General features: G+C 42.4%; 1 protein-coding gene across 1 annotated transcript; it reads left to right on the top strand.

The window, feature by feature from the left end:
- Positions 1-215: 215 nt before the first annotated feature.
- On the top strand, positions 216-9,308 carry oprd1b (opioid receptor, delta 1b). The gene is made up of 3 exons (XM_034227745.1): positions 216-515; positions 1,839-2,194; positions 5,755-9,308. The coding sequence occupies exons 1-3, from the start codon at positions 295-297 to the stop codon at positions 6,282-6,284; spliced, it is 1,107 nt and encodes a 368-aa protein (XP_034083636.1). The 5' UTR covers positions 216-294; the 3' UTR covers positions 6,285-9,308.
- Positions 9,309-14,366: the final 5,058 nt, after the last annotated feature.

The following is a 14,366-nucleotide window of genomic DNA, read 5'->3' as shown; positions in this document are numbered from 1 at the left end:
GGTTGGATAACACATCTTGTTTTGTGTGCGCTTTGGCAAAGGCATACGCACAGAGAAAGAAAGAGAGAGAGATATATAAAGAGAGAGAGATATATAAAGAGAGAGAGAGAGAGAGAGAGAGAGAGAGAGAGAGAGAGAGAGAGAGAGAGAGAGAGAGAGAGAGTGAATGAGAGAGGGAGGGAGATGGACCTCCTCCGGGCGTCTCGTTACTAATTTGTCATCCAGTTTTCTTGCGCACCGGCTTTGGATACCTCTGACTTCTCCATGTGCCAGATTCTTGCCTGAAACCTTAACATGGATCTACTTCCCTACTATGCTTTTGGTGGTTTTAACGACTCAGTCTCCATAACTCCTTTCAATTTGACGGTAACAGAGGATCCTCTGCGCGTTCACTCGTACAGCAACGAGACCAACAGCAGGGCTGCAGTCATTGCCGTCTGTATCACGGCTCTCTACTCTGTCATCTGCGTGGTAGGACTGCTGGGAAACGTGCTAGTGATGTACGGGGTGGTCAGGTAAGAAATAAATGATTGAACAAAGAGCCAGAAACTATTTAGTAAAACACACAAAAAACCTTCAAGGGGGAGAGGAAATAATGGGGTATTCGTGATTTAGTGGAAGATTACAGCTCTAACCCACACACACACACACACACACACACCACACACACACACACACACACACACACACACACACACACACACACACACACACACACACACACACACACACACACACACACACACACACACACACACACACACACACACACACACACACACACACACACACACACACACACACACACACACACACACACACACACACACACACACACACACACACACACACACACAGAGAGACTCTGACTCCTACACTAAATAGGGAGGGGGGTTGAGGGGTGAGCTACAGTTTTGCGTTGAAATTACTTGATTGTACAAATGACTCCTGTCAGGATTGATAAGCAGGTAGTTAATCGCCATGGAAATTAGGCTGCATGTTGAACCCTGACCTGCACAGCGACGACTGCGGCACTGATTCATGTTCTCAAGATTCCCAGGATTCATGTCATGTTGATTTGTTGCTGAACTAATGCAGCTTAAATGAGATTGCAATGGAGTGATGGTCCGACCTCCACTGTCAATCAATCATCTCACTTAACTGCTCACTGTGTTAAAATATATGAGTTTCTGTACCGTTTTACAATTCAGAATAATGAGAGAAACAGAGAATACAAACAACATCCGGCCCACTCTCTCCTTGGTAAAGCAATTACCTTCAGCCTGTATGCTGTGATAAATCTCTTTACATGGGAGAGTAAGATAAAAGGGAAGACATGTCTTTGTCTTCCCTCATCCTCAGAGCTTGTTGCTCCATTTAATTAAATATGACCAACTACTGTCATATTGTGGACTCATGTGGATGAATTAATATTTAATTGGCCACTGGTTAAAGAAAAGAAACACACTATACACACTTTGAATCTGAAAATTAAAACTGAAGATTTCTCAGCAGGCAAGGACTCATTGTGCATTTTAATGGAGGCTAACAGACACTTTGGATCTCATGCATTTAGGGTTGTTCCCTGTAAAACATTAAGCATCTTTATTTGTTATTTGAGTGGAAATAGGAGATCATTGGTTTGAGAGAGGAAATGGATTAGACCAAAACAAAACATAAACTGGTTTCAAACCTTGATGGAAGTCGTGAGTCATCCAGAAACAGCAGCAGACAAACCTTGGAAAAAAATAATACAATCTCCTCCATCTAACAACATTTCCCGTGGACTCTGCGTCAGAATCAGTAACACGTACCACATGCTTCTTTCAACCATCCAGGTATATCAAGATGAAGACCGCCACCAACATCTACATCTTCAACTTGGCTCTCGCCGACGCCCTCGCCACCAGTACCCTCCCCTTCCAGAGCGCCAAGTACCTGATGGGCACGTGGCCCTTTGGGGAGGTGTTGTGTAAAGTGGTGATCGCCATCGACTACTACAACATGTTCACCAGCATCTTCACGCTCACCATGATGAGCGTGGACCGCTACATCGCCGTCTGTCATCCCGTGAGGGCCCTGGACTTCCGCACGCCTGCCAAAGCCAAGCTCATCAACGTCTGCATCTGGATCCTCTCCTCTGCCGTTGGAGTGCCTGTGATGGTCATGGCTGTTATCAGGATGAAACCTGAAGGTGAAAGATTTTTTACTCATTAAGAAGAACATTTCCACATTTAGTCAAATTACTTTGGCCACAGCTGGGCTGAGGAAACAGCTGTAAACCTTTTCAAACACCTATTTACACATCCAGCTGTTACAGTACAACATTATGATTCACTTTAAAGGTCACCTTTTGTGCATGTATTTTATATTATTATTATGTTAAGGGATTCTGAAAGTTTCAAGAAAAAAGATTCGCTCTCTTTTTGTCCTGATCCATATGCCCCTTTCACACATTACATTGCATTTAGCTGACGCTTTTATCCAAAGCGACTTACAATAAGTACATTCGACCAGGAAGACACAACCTTGAAGAACACAGAATCATATAAGTACATCAGGTTTCATAGAGCCAAAACATTTCAAGTGCTACTCAACTGGCTTTAGATAAGCCAGTCCTTTATTAGTATATAAGTGCTTTGTTAATAGTTATATCGCTCGAAGTGGAGTCGAAAGAGATGAGTTTTCAGTCTGCGCCGGAAGATGTGCAAGCTATCTGCTGTGGGGAGCTCATTCCACCATCTTGGAGCCAGGATAGCAAACCCACGTGTTTTTGCTGATGGAAACTTGGGTCCCCCTCGCAGCGAGGGCGCAGCGAGTCGTTTGGCTGATGCAGAGCGTAGTGCACGCGCTGGGGTGTACGGTTTAACCATGTCCTGGATGTACGAAGGGCCAGATCCATTCGCGGTAAGCAAGTACCAGTGTCTTGAAGTGGATTCTAGCAGTTACCGGAAGCCAGTGAAGGGAGCGGAGGAGCGGAGTGGTGTGGGAGAATTTAGGAAGGTTGAAGACCAGACGAGCCGCTGCATTCTGGATGAGCTGCAGAGGTCGGATGACACATGCAGGTAGACCAGCCAGGAGGGAGTTGCAGTAGTATAGGCGTGAGATGACGAGAGCCTGGACCAGAACCTGCGTCGCTTTCTGTGTCAGCTGGGGACGTATCTTCCTGATGTTGTAAAGCGTGTATCTGCAGCAACGGGTTGTGGCAGCTATGTTTGCAGTGAAGGACAGGTTGTTATCTAGGGTCACACCCAGATTCCTTGCAGTCTGAGTCGGGGAAACAACAGAGGTGCCGATGTTGATTGTTAGGTCAAGAGTGGGACAATCTTTTCCCGGAAGGAAGAGCAGCTCAGTCTTGTCAAGGTTTAGCTTGAGGTGATGAGCAGACATCCACTGAGAGATGTCAGCTAGACAAGCAGAGATGCGTGCGACGACCTGGGTCTCTGAGCTGGGAAAGGACAGAATTAATTGGGTGTCGTCAGCGTAGCAGTGGTATGAAAAACCATGCGGGCTAATGACTGATCCGAGTGAGTTTGTGTACAGGGAGAAGAGGAGGGGACCAAGAACAGAGCCCTGAGGGACCCCTGTAGTTAATTGACAAGGGTGGGACTCAGACCCTCTCCAAGTCACCCTGTAGGTACGGTCTTTCAGGTATGAGGTGAGGAGGGAAAGCGCAGAGCCTGAAACTCCAAGTTTTTGGAGAGTGCGAAGGAGGATCTGATGATTCACTGTGTCGAATGCAGCAGACAGGTCCAACAGGATGATGACAGAGGAGAAGGATGCAGTTTTGGCAGTGTGCAGTTCCTCCGTGACAGCAATGAGAGCAGTTTCTGTGGAGTGACCTGCCTTGAAACCAGACTGGTGCGGATCCAGAAGGTTATTCTGATGGAGATAACAGGAGAGTTGTTTAAAGACAGCGCGTTCAAGTGATTTAGACAGGAACGGGAGGAGAGAGACAGGCCTGTAGTTTATAACATCAGACGGGTTGAGAGTAGGTTTCTTTAGGAGAGGGTTTACTCTTGCCTCCTTGAGACTGTTTGGAAAGTGACCAGAAGTTAGAGAAGTGTTGATGAAATGGGTGAGAAACGGTAGAATATCAGGAGCGATAGTCTGAAGGAGGTTTGAAGGGATAGGGTCCAGAGGACAGGTGGTAGGGCGGGCAGAGGTAATGAGGGTAAGAACCTCACTTGGAGAGAGAGGGGAAAAGGAGGTTAGTGTGTTGGTGGAAGGAGGGTCTGGTGACCCAGCGGTGAGTAAAGGTGAGTCAGAAAAAGAAGAGCGAATATCATCAACCTTTTTTTCAAAGTGGGTAACAAAGTCGCTTGACAGAAGTGAAGAGGGGGAGGGGCTTTTGGAGGGTCCAAGAGGGTGGAGAAGATGGAGAATAGTTTTTTAGGATTTTTCACACCAACGCGGTTCGGAGCTAGAGCCTGATAAGCACCGTTATTTCTTGTTCACACCGCAGCGGAGCCGGCTCTTTTCCCCGAAAACCAGTTCTTACCAAGCTCTAAAAAATTCGGTCTAGAAGCAAGAACCGCATATGTCACACTTACATCGGAGGCGGGGGCGGGATCAACCTCCTGAACAACAACAAAAAGCCCACGTTTTCTCCAGTTTGTACACAGCGAAAACCCCAAACTTAAACTGTGGACCAGATTTGTAACAAACTGAAAAAAGTGAAGAAGGATTATCGGGACCAAAAGTGAGACCAGCAGACCAGCGGTCGTCCGAAAACAAGTCCACATTATGACTTGCTAGACTCTGTCAAAGAACATTTGAAAGTCGCTTGCGACGAATGGAAAGTTCGTGGTGAAGTCGTCCTGTTATTTCCATTTGGTTTCGACAAAGCAAAACGAGCAGCATTTCAATACAATCGGCCATTGTTGTTGTTGTCGATGTGAGGGGTTTCCGCGCGGTTTGGCTTTATGAAGCAGGCACGGAAATGGCAACGTCATGGCGCAAATTATGACTCAATGACGCAGCACCACTCGGGCTCTGGGCGGTGTGAACAAAATGGGGGCTGACAAGAAAAACCGGTTCCGAACCAGAAGAGCGCAAGCACGGAGCTAGAACGGGAACCGCGTTGGTGAGAAAGGGGCATTGTATAAAAACCTGTCTGAAAATGAGCTGATCAGATTTTGGCCACTTTATGATGTCATAATGGTTTTTTGGGTTGTGTAACCATTAGCCAATAACCAACCAAGGTAACTCCTCGAGCATAAAATATATCTAAAGGAGCATATTGAATAGAATATGGTAATATAAAAAAATTAAAATAAAAGGTTAAGAGCATAAAAGGAGTGGCACCTTATTTTCATCTAAAGTAACAGACAGAGAATCAGCACTTTTGAAACAGGGCTGAAACAGAAGGGTTTATGGGATGCTACAATGCATGATCTGTTTGGTATTTGGAGCCAAACACTTCAGAGACATGTTTTGCATAAAACTGAGAACTACAATATATTGATGAAAAAGAGTATAATAGGAGACCTTTAAGTTCTGTTTCCCGCTCCTTGACAAATGTAGGTGGAAGTTTCACTCTTTTTTTGTTGTAGTAGCCGCCAGGTCCTGAGGAAAACATCAGGCTCCTTAGCTGCTAAATGCTGAACATTACACCTTTGTGCACACGTTATTTATCTCCTTATTTCGGCGAGTAATCAGGTCGTAAAAAAGAACATTTGAGCTGGGTTATTAACTTGAATTGGCCTTTTCACATGGCCCTCTGTTAAACCTCTAATTGTTTTAATTCCTCAGGAAACACTGCCTGCGAACTCAGATTCCCCAATCCTGACTGGTACTGGGAGACGGTGCTGAAGATCTGCGTGTTTATCTTCGCCTTCGTGGTCCCCGTCCTGGTCATCACCATCTGCTACGGTCTGATGATCCTGCGGCTCAAGAGCGTCCGTCTGCTCTCCGGCTCCAAGGAGAAGGACAGGACCATGCGGCGGATCACCCGCATGGTCCTGGTGGTCGTGGCAGCCTTCATCATCTGCTGGACTCCCATCCAGCTCTTCATCATTGTCAAGACCATGGTGAAAACTGACAACACAAACCTATGGGTGATTGCCTGCTGGCACCTGTGCATCGCGCTGGGCTACACCAACAGCAGTCTCAACCCTGTGCTTTACGCCTTCCTGGACGAGAATTTTAAAAGGTGCTTCAGGGATTTCTGCCTGCCCTATCGCTCCCGACTGGAGCAGAGCAGTTTCTCCAGGGCACGCAACAGCACCAAGGAGCCCGTGTCTGTTTGTGCTCCTGCGACGACACAGAGACCGCCGGCCTGACTAGGCATGGATCAGTGCGGGGAGAGATCAGTTCAGGCCGACCTCCAGACTGAGGTCACCACCACAGGAGTCTGAGACCACATACGTGGCCGTTTGAGCGCCATAATGTAAATGATGGATTGTGTTTTTGGTCTCAGATGATGACACTCCTGAGACACGACTCTTAAAGGATTGTGGTTTACAATTATCAAAAATATACCTGGGTGCCTGCGCATAAGGAAATGGTTACAAAATGTATAACCATATACGTTGACCATATATTATGCTTTTTCTTTTTTTTGGTTCTACACTAAGCTTTTAGACTGCAAGTCTTCACATCCATATTAGGTGAACAATGTAGGACACATTTCCAAAATGATCCGATTATCAGGAAGGCATAGAACCTAAACACGCAGACAAGGCCACAGGAGTATTTTTATGGCCAAACAGAGGCTGGTGTATGATTGGCTGAGTTGGTCACGTGACCTCAATCCAACAGATCATTTATTCCCCTGATGAAGGCCAGACTGACTCTGAATTTCCCCGTAACATTAGCAGTGCAACGCTGGAAGACAGTCAACAGGGAATATATTGCTGTCCGCTGTCGCCTTTAGCTAAATATTACCAGTGATGACGATTTATGTTAACTTGTCAAATGAATTTCCATCCCTGAATTTTGGAGTACCATCTATAAGGGACTACACGTCATTTAGTGACACCTTCAAATTAAACTAAATGTAACCTTTTTGTGGCCATAGCTGGGTAGAGGAAATAGCTGTAAACTTTGACAAATGTCTATTTACACATCCAGCAGTTACAGAGCCACATTATGATTCAGTTTAAGTTCCGCTTCACGCAACTTTACAAATGTAAGTGGAAGTTTCACTCTCTTTTTAGCTGTTGTAGCCGCCAACTCCAGAGGAAAACATCAGGCTCTGCCAACTGCCTCCCTGAGTTCACCAGCTCACTGCGTCAGCTGTAAAGTGTTGTGTACAGTACAGGTTTTATGCTGAAAAAACACTATGGCAGCAGTGAGACTGAAAGGAAACTAAAAAACAAAACAAGAAGCTGAAAGACTCTACAGCGCAATGGAAGCCTAGAGTCGAAGAAGTATTTCCTAATAGTGCTTTTACATCACTTTAAAAGTTAAATTAAAACTAAGTGAGGCCAACGGACTACAGAACCAATGCAAGGATAAAAGTGTCACGATGCTAAACTGTCTCACTGTACTGTATATTTACACTGGTAATACTATTGATACTCAACCTCGTTGGGAAGGTAATAAGAATTCAAAAATATGAACGCTTAGCTTAGAGACAACATTTTCTTTGTCTTCTTAATATTTAAATGAAGCGATGCATCCAACTTCATGCTTCTTGCTGTGATATTCAGAGTAGAGATAATTACAGAGGAAGGCCACATTATTAATTAAAGACTACAGAGCAACAATGTTATACCATGAAAACACAGCCTTGATGATTGAGCAGAGATGACTGACGCTTCAAGCCTACGTTCAGCGGACTCATTGTTTCCACTCCTCTGGCAGTCAAGCTGCTTTGGTTTATTTTGTACAACAAAAAACAATCATCTGACAGTCAGCTGAGGAGCTGAAGAGGAACGCGTGTCACGCTCACAGGTACAGATTAGAACCCAATAGCACGACACAGATACAACCAGTGTTCAGAATGTTCCGTTTATTCGGGTCAGGGACAGGCGGGGTCAAAACCAGGAAATCCAGCAGTCAGGCAAACAAATCCAATCGGGGGCAGGCAGGAAACTCAAGGTCCGATAACAGGCAGGCAGGGTCAAAACCGGGCAGGACAGATAACTAGGCAAAATATATTGAAACGCTGGAGAGCTTGGCAAAATACACAAGACAATCTGGCAGAGGACAAGTGAGAGTGAGGTGGTATATATACTGTGGAGTTAATGAGGGAATGAGTAGCAGGTTAGGAGAAGGGCTGGGGACACCAGGTGAGGGGAGTGAGCTGATTGCAAGAGCCTGGAGGAAGGCAGGATCTGAAATGACAGGAGAGTTAAGATGTGCCAAACCTAAAAACAACTATAAATGTGTTGAACTTGTGACAACGTGGACCAAAACGGACCAAACACATTAGCAAGGAACAAGAAGCTTGCTACACATATGACAGTTAATGGCATACGGAGGATCTTTGGACACTTGCAGGAGGATATTGTGGTGTTGAGAATACTTTTTTTGCACATTTTGAAAGAACAGTCGCACCAATGCCTCTCATCCTGCCATGCAGTTTGTAAAAAAGGCAACTGCATATCAAGTGTAAAGATAAGATCATAATGTGAGTTTTTGTATCATTGTGCTGTCAAGCTATTCACTTGTAACTAATATGTAAAATGTTGATGTATTTACACTAAGTGCTATACATTTAAGCAGCATTGGAAATGTTCAAACAATATATTTTGTTGAATATATCTCTGTCGCTGAAGGAAGAGCATTGTCAATGTTTTCTGCAGCGTGATCAACGATATGTTTGGCTGATTTAAAATATGTACCGTAATTCCTTATTACGCATTATGTTCTTTTTGTAAAAAGTGAACTGTTTTGATGAGAAATATTAGAATGTTTGAGGATAATGAGAATATTTGATATTTAAATGTTTTCACACTGTGTTTCAGCAGATACAGTTTATAAAGTACCGTATTGTATAAGTGTAATGGAATAGCTTGAGTTGTATCCTGAGACTGCTTCTCTGTTGATTTGTTGTTGTAAATACCTTTCAGTTTTAATCCAATTTTTGTTTTCTGTGGTTGTTATTACAGGTGTTATTTACATTTATACTCTGTGTAAATGCCAGTGAGGCCTCGTGGGAGTTACACATGTGAGTTGTTGGTACAATCTGGAAGGGATTAGAGATCAGGATGATACAGATGTGGCACAGGAACAAATGTGACACATTATAACTGTGTAAAGGAAAGCAAACTATGAAATAAAACAGGGATTTCTGGAGTTTCTGAATTGTAGAATTAATTATGTTTACAATGTAACAATTAAAAGATGTTGATATATTTTGTTATTGTCCACAAATTATTTGAAAGACCCACAACATCAATTCATCTGTCTCTAAATCCCTTTTTAGCTTCCACAATTTAATACTTTTACTATTTGCAGCAGCAGGTTTAATGATCTAGCTAGTAATGACATCAGCAGGACAGGGCATGTGGAATATAAACTTCAGTGCCAATGTTATCATAATGTAGAAACATGCCACCCTACAGTGTGGCTCATTTTTGGAAAGCAATGGAGCTCTATAGAAATAAGATATATCGGCCTTTCGTAAGATCAATTCACTTTTGTTTCCGACAAGTCAAATACAAAGAATTTCAACAACATTAACCTTTTCACTTTTTTAAAAAGCCCTCAATGTCACACATTCACATATTCACCTTATAACCTTCAGCACAGTTTTTGTAAATTCATAAAAATGTGGAAATAAAATACACACATTTCCCCATAAAAATCTATTATTCTAATTGAATGTGGAATGTTTCCTGTTGAAGGCAAGGGTCAAACTAAAGTGCTAAACTTACTTTGGCAATACCTTCTGAGCGGTACTTGGGAGGCAGTTAACACTGAAATGACACATGCCAGTGAGGCCTACGAGGATGTGTTAAAAAAACAAAACATTATTGTGCTTTTTTCCCATTATGGTGTCTGGTTCACACGTTCCACTGGCCTTTCATTTATTTTTTACACACATTAATTGGCTGAAATGACTGCTGAAAGAAGTTTCAGAGAAAAGAAAACTTGATAAGAAGGCATTAATCATGCTCATTTCTCTTTCAGACTCCTGTGGATGTTGACAGACTTCACTCAGATGTTATAAGAAGCTCCTCTAAGAGACATCATAGCACTCCCGGCAGGAGACTCAACATTTATGCAGCGGAGAGAACTCAAGTGTACCTCTGATCTTTGCTTTGACGCCGACATTTTTGACTGTTTTACCTGTCTTTTGTTTTTCTCTGAGGGCTTCAATTTGCATGATGCAAAAGGCTTTTTTTAAATCATGTGCTTTAAAACATGTACAGTTCGCAGAGATACTGTAGTCTAGTTTGAGAGCGACACATAAATGCTCTCATCCACTGACCCTGACTTGTTGTTGCTCGTGCACTCGAGCAAATGAACAAATGGAAATGAGAACAAAGGGAATTTCACTGAAGCTTTCATAACAGCTCTCAGTGATGCAATGCAGCATCATAAACTCAAAGCTTCCAGCAGTTTGTTTTCTGCTTTCTGGATGATTGGATATTATGTGACTTCCACTGCTTATTTGTCTGTGCAGAAGACGTTCTGATGAGATCTGCTGTAAATGAGAGAGAGGGATCGGATTTGTTTCTTGGCCTGATGGAACATATCCTCTTGAATAAAATGGTGGTCTAAGCTAAATGATGACACAAAATAATTCAATCTTTGGCGTCCCAAACAACAGACACCTACATCATGTAACCAAGGCTTTCCACACATCACAACATCCTGGCTGTCGGTGCACAAACTGTTGTTGCTGAGTCAAATAACCCAAAACTCAAAGGCACCCAAAAGGAATAAAATACAGAGATGAAGGTAATGCAGATATTCTGGTACTGGGTTTGTCAATTGAGCCCTGCTGCTGTGTGTGACAGACGGTTGCTGTAACACAGATAATCAGACATCCTGGTTTTCCTGAGGTGTTTACGAAAAGCCAGAAGTACAAAAAGCTTGAAGCAGTTTGACTGGAGGTTATAAAAGGCAGCAACTCTGGTATTCCCTTCTGAGGAGCAGGGACAGGAATTCAAACTGGGTGCCATCTGCCAGCTGAGTCATGGGGACTGTGTGACATGTTGTGTTTTCTTTAACCCTTGACTTACACTTTAATTGGTTTAACCAGTTGGTGAATCGCAATGTAAATCTTAATATTAATTGATTAATATTGATGAAACATGTGCACAACAATGTACACATTAAAATAACTCAACTGATTTTACACATCAAGCCTGTTAACAGGTCCTGGGAAGAATGTGTACAAATAAACCGAAACAAAGACTAGACTAGACACAGTAAGGTTATTATTGGCTAAGAATAGCAAAATGTGCTCTCTTGCAGTCGGGACGGCAGCAAACAGGAGAGTCAGGTGCCTTATAATTGGGACCCAGGTTTTCTCCGTTTTTATTAAAACCATGTGTTGCTACGAAACTTTCAGTGTGTATCCATGGGACCAGCTCCCTAAACCATCTGGAGAAACAAGGAGTGCTGGTAGCCTTGAGAAAGGTCCTCTTTACTGACATACCAAACATAAAGGGTCGCTATGTGTGGCAGTGCAGCCACACAACTAAACAGTGCTTTAAGTGCATCAGGGTCAATGTGTTAATCACACATACAATACCAATTAAAAATGCCATGCCAAAAAGAGATAAAAACCAGAAGTAAGACACCTTTGGCGAAGTCGTATCTGTCACAAATATCAGATAAATTATAATCTTATTTCGTCTTATTTTAAAAGGACCATATTTGTATTATATAATCATTCATATTCACCCAGGTTAACTGAAATTGTCGATGTCATGCCTGATGTTGTCGTATAATACCGCTAATATCTCAAAATGTCCTCACAGGATGGATGGAATTTTTTTTAATAGTCCACCGGGAGACAACAGAACTGCAATGTTCAAGGAGTGGGATACTCGTTCAATTCCCCTTGTCTGCTACGGTTTTAGGTCAGAGGCAGTTGTATCCTGCTAGGATTGTAAAGCCCTCTGAGGCTAAGTGTAATTTGTGATATTGGGCTGTCTAAATAAAATGTGATTGATTGAAGAAACCCTGATGCACCATTATGTACCACCGGTAAAACTGTCTTTCTGATGCGACCAAGCTGATATAGTATGTACACTTAGGCTTTAAGAGTAAAAAACTAAAAGCTAAATTAAAATGACAGACCCCCCTTGGCTAACACAATTATTTCACAGGACCCAACCCTCTGTTCCAGCTCCCTCCCTCAAGAGAAACATTATTCTGTTTTTAGCTCAGCTGCCAACCATAAACAAATTTATATAATTCTCTCCATCCTCATTCTTAGCGTGGACATCTGTAGGTAATTAGCACAGAATCAATATGGCACGAAAGAAGACAATTACGAGAAAAGTCCATTAAAGGAATGAGTCACACGCAGAGGGGATAGTCATTGATACATGTTGTCAACTTGTCAATGTTACTGTTATTAAACCATGCATCAGATCAAGAGATTGGCCCTCCTTACGAGCCCCTGCACATCTGTTAGTCCTCGAGTCTCACGAAAAGCCCTTATCCTGCTGGATGAGGAGTCCAATTTTTCAAGGCAATCTACAGTAATTACAAATGTGGGCTGCAGGCGATGGAGTCCCACAGCTTAGAAGCAAGAGAGGTATCATTCGCTGATAACACTGTTTGGCTTCAGATGCACACACTCACCACAATGCATGTTTTCTGGTTGTTTTCCGAACGACATCAAAACAACATTCCACTTCAAACATATAGTCAGAGGTGGGAAGTAACTTAGTGAATTACTGTACTGTACCCCACTACAATTCAGAGGTAAATCGTGTACATTTAATCCACTACATTTATCTAATATCTTTAGTTACTTTGCAGATTTGGATTAACGATGTGAAATATAATCAACCGTTAAATCAGACTTTAGTTACACCTGCAGTAAATTTACAAGCTACCCTGCAGTATATAAAGTCATTAAAACTAGCTGCACCTTTACCAGCTTTGATAAACACTTTAATGCATCAATAATTATAATCAAAATATATAATATATATTTGTCTTGAATGGACCAATCTGCATAATGAGTACTTTAAGTATATTTTGATGCTAATAATGTTGTACTTTTACTTGTTACGGAGTATTCCTACCTGTGATGGAAACTTCTGAAGCAATGGAGACGAAACTCAGAGAGACACGAGGAGAGTAGGAGCTTTGATGGCAAACACTGATGGTTTATTTGGAGCTTCGGCCGGAGAATTCACAAGACATGTGCTGCCGCCACGAGGTGTCACAGCGGTTGCCAAACCAATTCTAAAGATCCTTTCTGCAGTTCAAGGTTTATAGTTCAGATTGTAATAATCAACATTCCTCATCAGCAAGACTAAACAAATATGGACCCAGAATCTAACTAGAGCTGTCATCCATAGAAAATAATGTGTGCCAGGGAACCTACGTTCCAGAAAAGAAGGGCCTCTAGATGTCACTGAACATAAACTATCTCATGGCAACTTGTGGTCGGTCATAAACTGGCAACAACAATGCGCCCAAGCTGCCCCTCCTTAAAGGTCACCTATTATGCAAAATCCACTTTTTCCTGTCTTTTATACAGACACATGTGTCTCCTCTGTGTAAAGAGATTCTGAAAGCTTCAGGAAAGAAGATTCTCTCTATTTTTGTCCTGATCAATCTATATAAAACGTTTGAAACAGGGCTGAAACAGAGGGGATTATGGCATGCTACAATGATCTGTTTGGTATTTCGAGCCAAACGCTTCAGAGACATGTTTTGTATATATCTGGGACCTATAATATATTGATGAGAAACAGTATAATAGGGGACCTTTAAGAGAGATAGCAGCAATACCCAAGGCCGTAGACCTATGCCATGGGAAAAGAGATAGTGAAAGGAGAAAACGATGAACTGTGTCAAATTATTCCCCAACACTACCCTCTGGTACTTCTACTTTTACTTAAGTATAAGATCTGAGTACTTCTCCCACCTCTGCATGTAGTAAGTCGTACATGTAGCAGTTTACACATCACTTAATGCTTCAGTATGGGGAATTTGTTTTGTGATTTCTTTCTACCAAATGTATTCAGACCAAGTCAAAGAAAGAGTGACAGTATTGAAGTGAATAATGTGCTTGGTTGAAGATAAGGTTTGAAAAATAGTTCCTTATATTCCCTTGAGGCTCAGAGCAGCATTTATCAGATGTATCAGCATCCATTTTTGAGCTGAAAAATGCAAGCTATTAAACACTGGGAGATGTCTTTGAAGTGTTTTATAATCTATATGCTGGATACGTTTAGGTTTAGCACATGAATCTGTCATTAGAGAGCAGCAGTGGT

The sequence above is a fragment of the Gymnodraco acuticeps genome, unplaced genomic scaffold (assembly GCF_902827175.1).
Source record: "Gymnodraco acuticeps unplaced genomic scaffold, fGymAcu1.1, whole genome shotgun sequence".
Classification (NCBI taxonomy): Eukaryota; Metazoa; Chordata; class Actinopteri; order Perciformes; family Bathydraconidae; genus Gymnodraco; species Gymnodraco acuticeps.
Note: the sequence above shows the minus strand (reverse complement) of the source record. Positions and strands in the feature narration are given on the sequence as shown.

Bases quoted from the DNA above. Each gene is read 5' to 3' on its own strand.
- oprd1b (XM_034227745.1), top strand. From the start codon at position 295: ATGGATCTACTTCCCTACTATGCTTTTGGTGGTTTTAACGACTCAGTC. The intron at 516-1,838 runs GTAAGAAATAAA...TCAACCATCCAG, and splicing joins GTGATGTACGGGGTGGTCAG to GTATATCAAGATGAAGACCG. The intron at 2,195-5,754 runs GTGAAAGATTTT...TTAATTCCTCAG, and splicing joins TATCAGGATGAAACCTGAAG to GAAACACTGCCTGCGAACTC.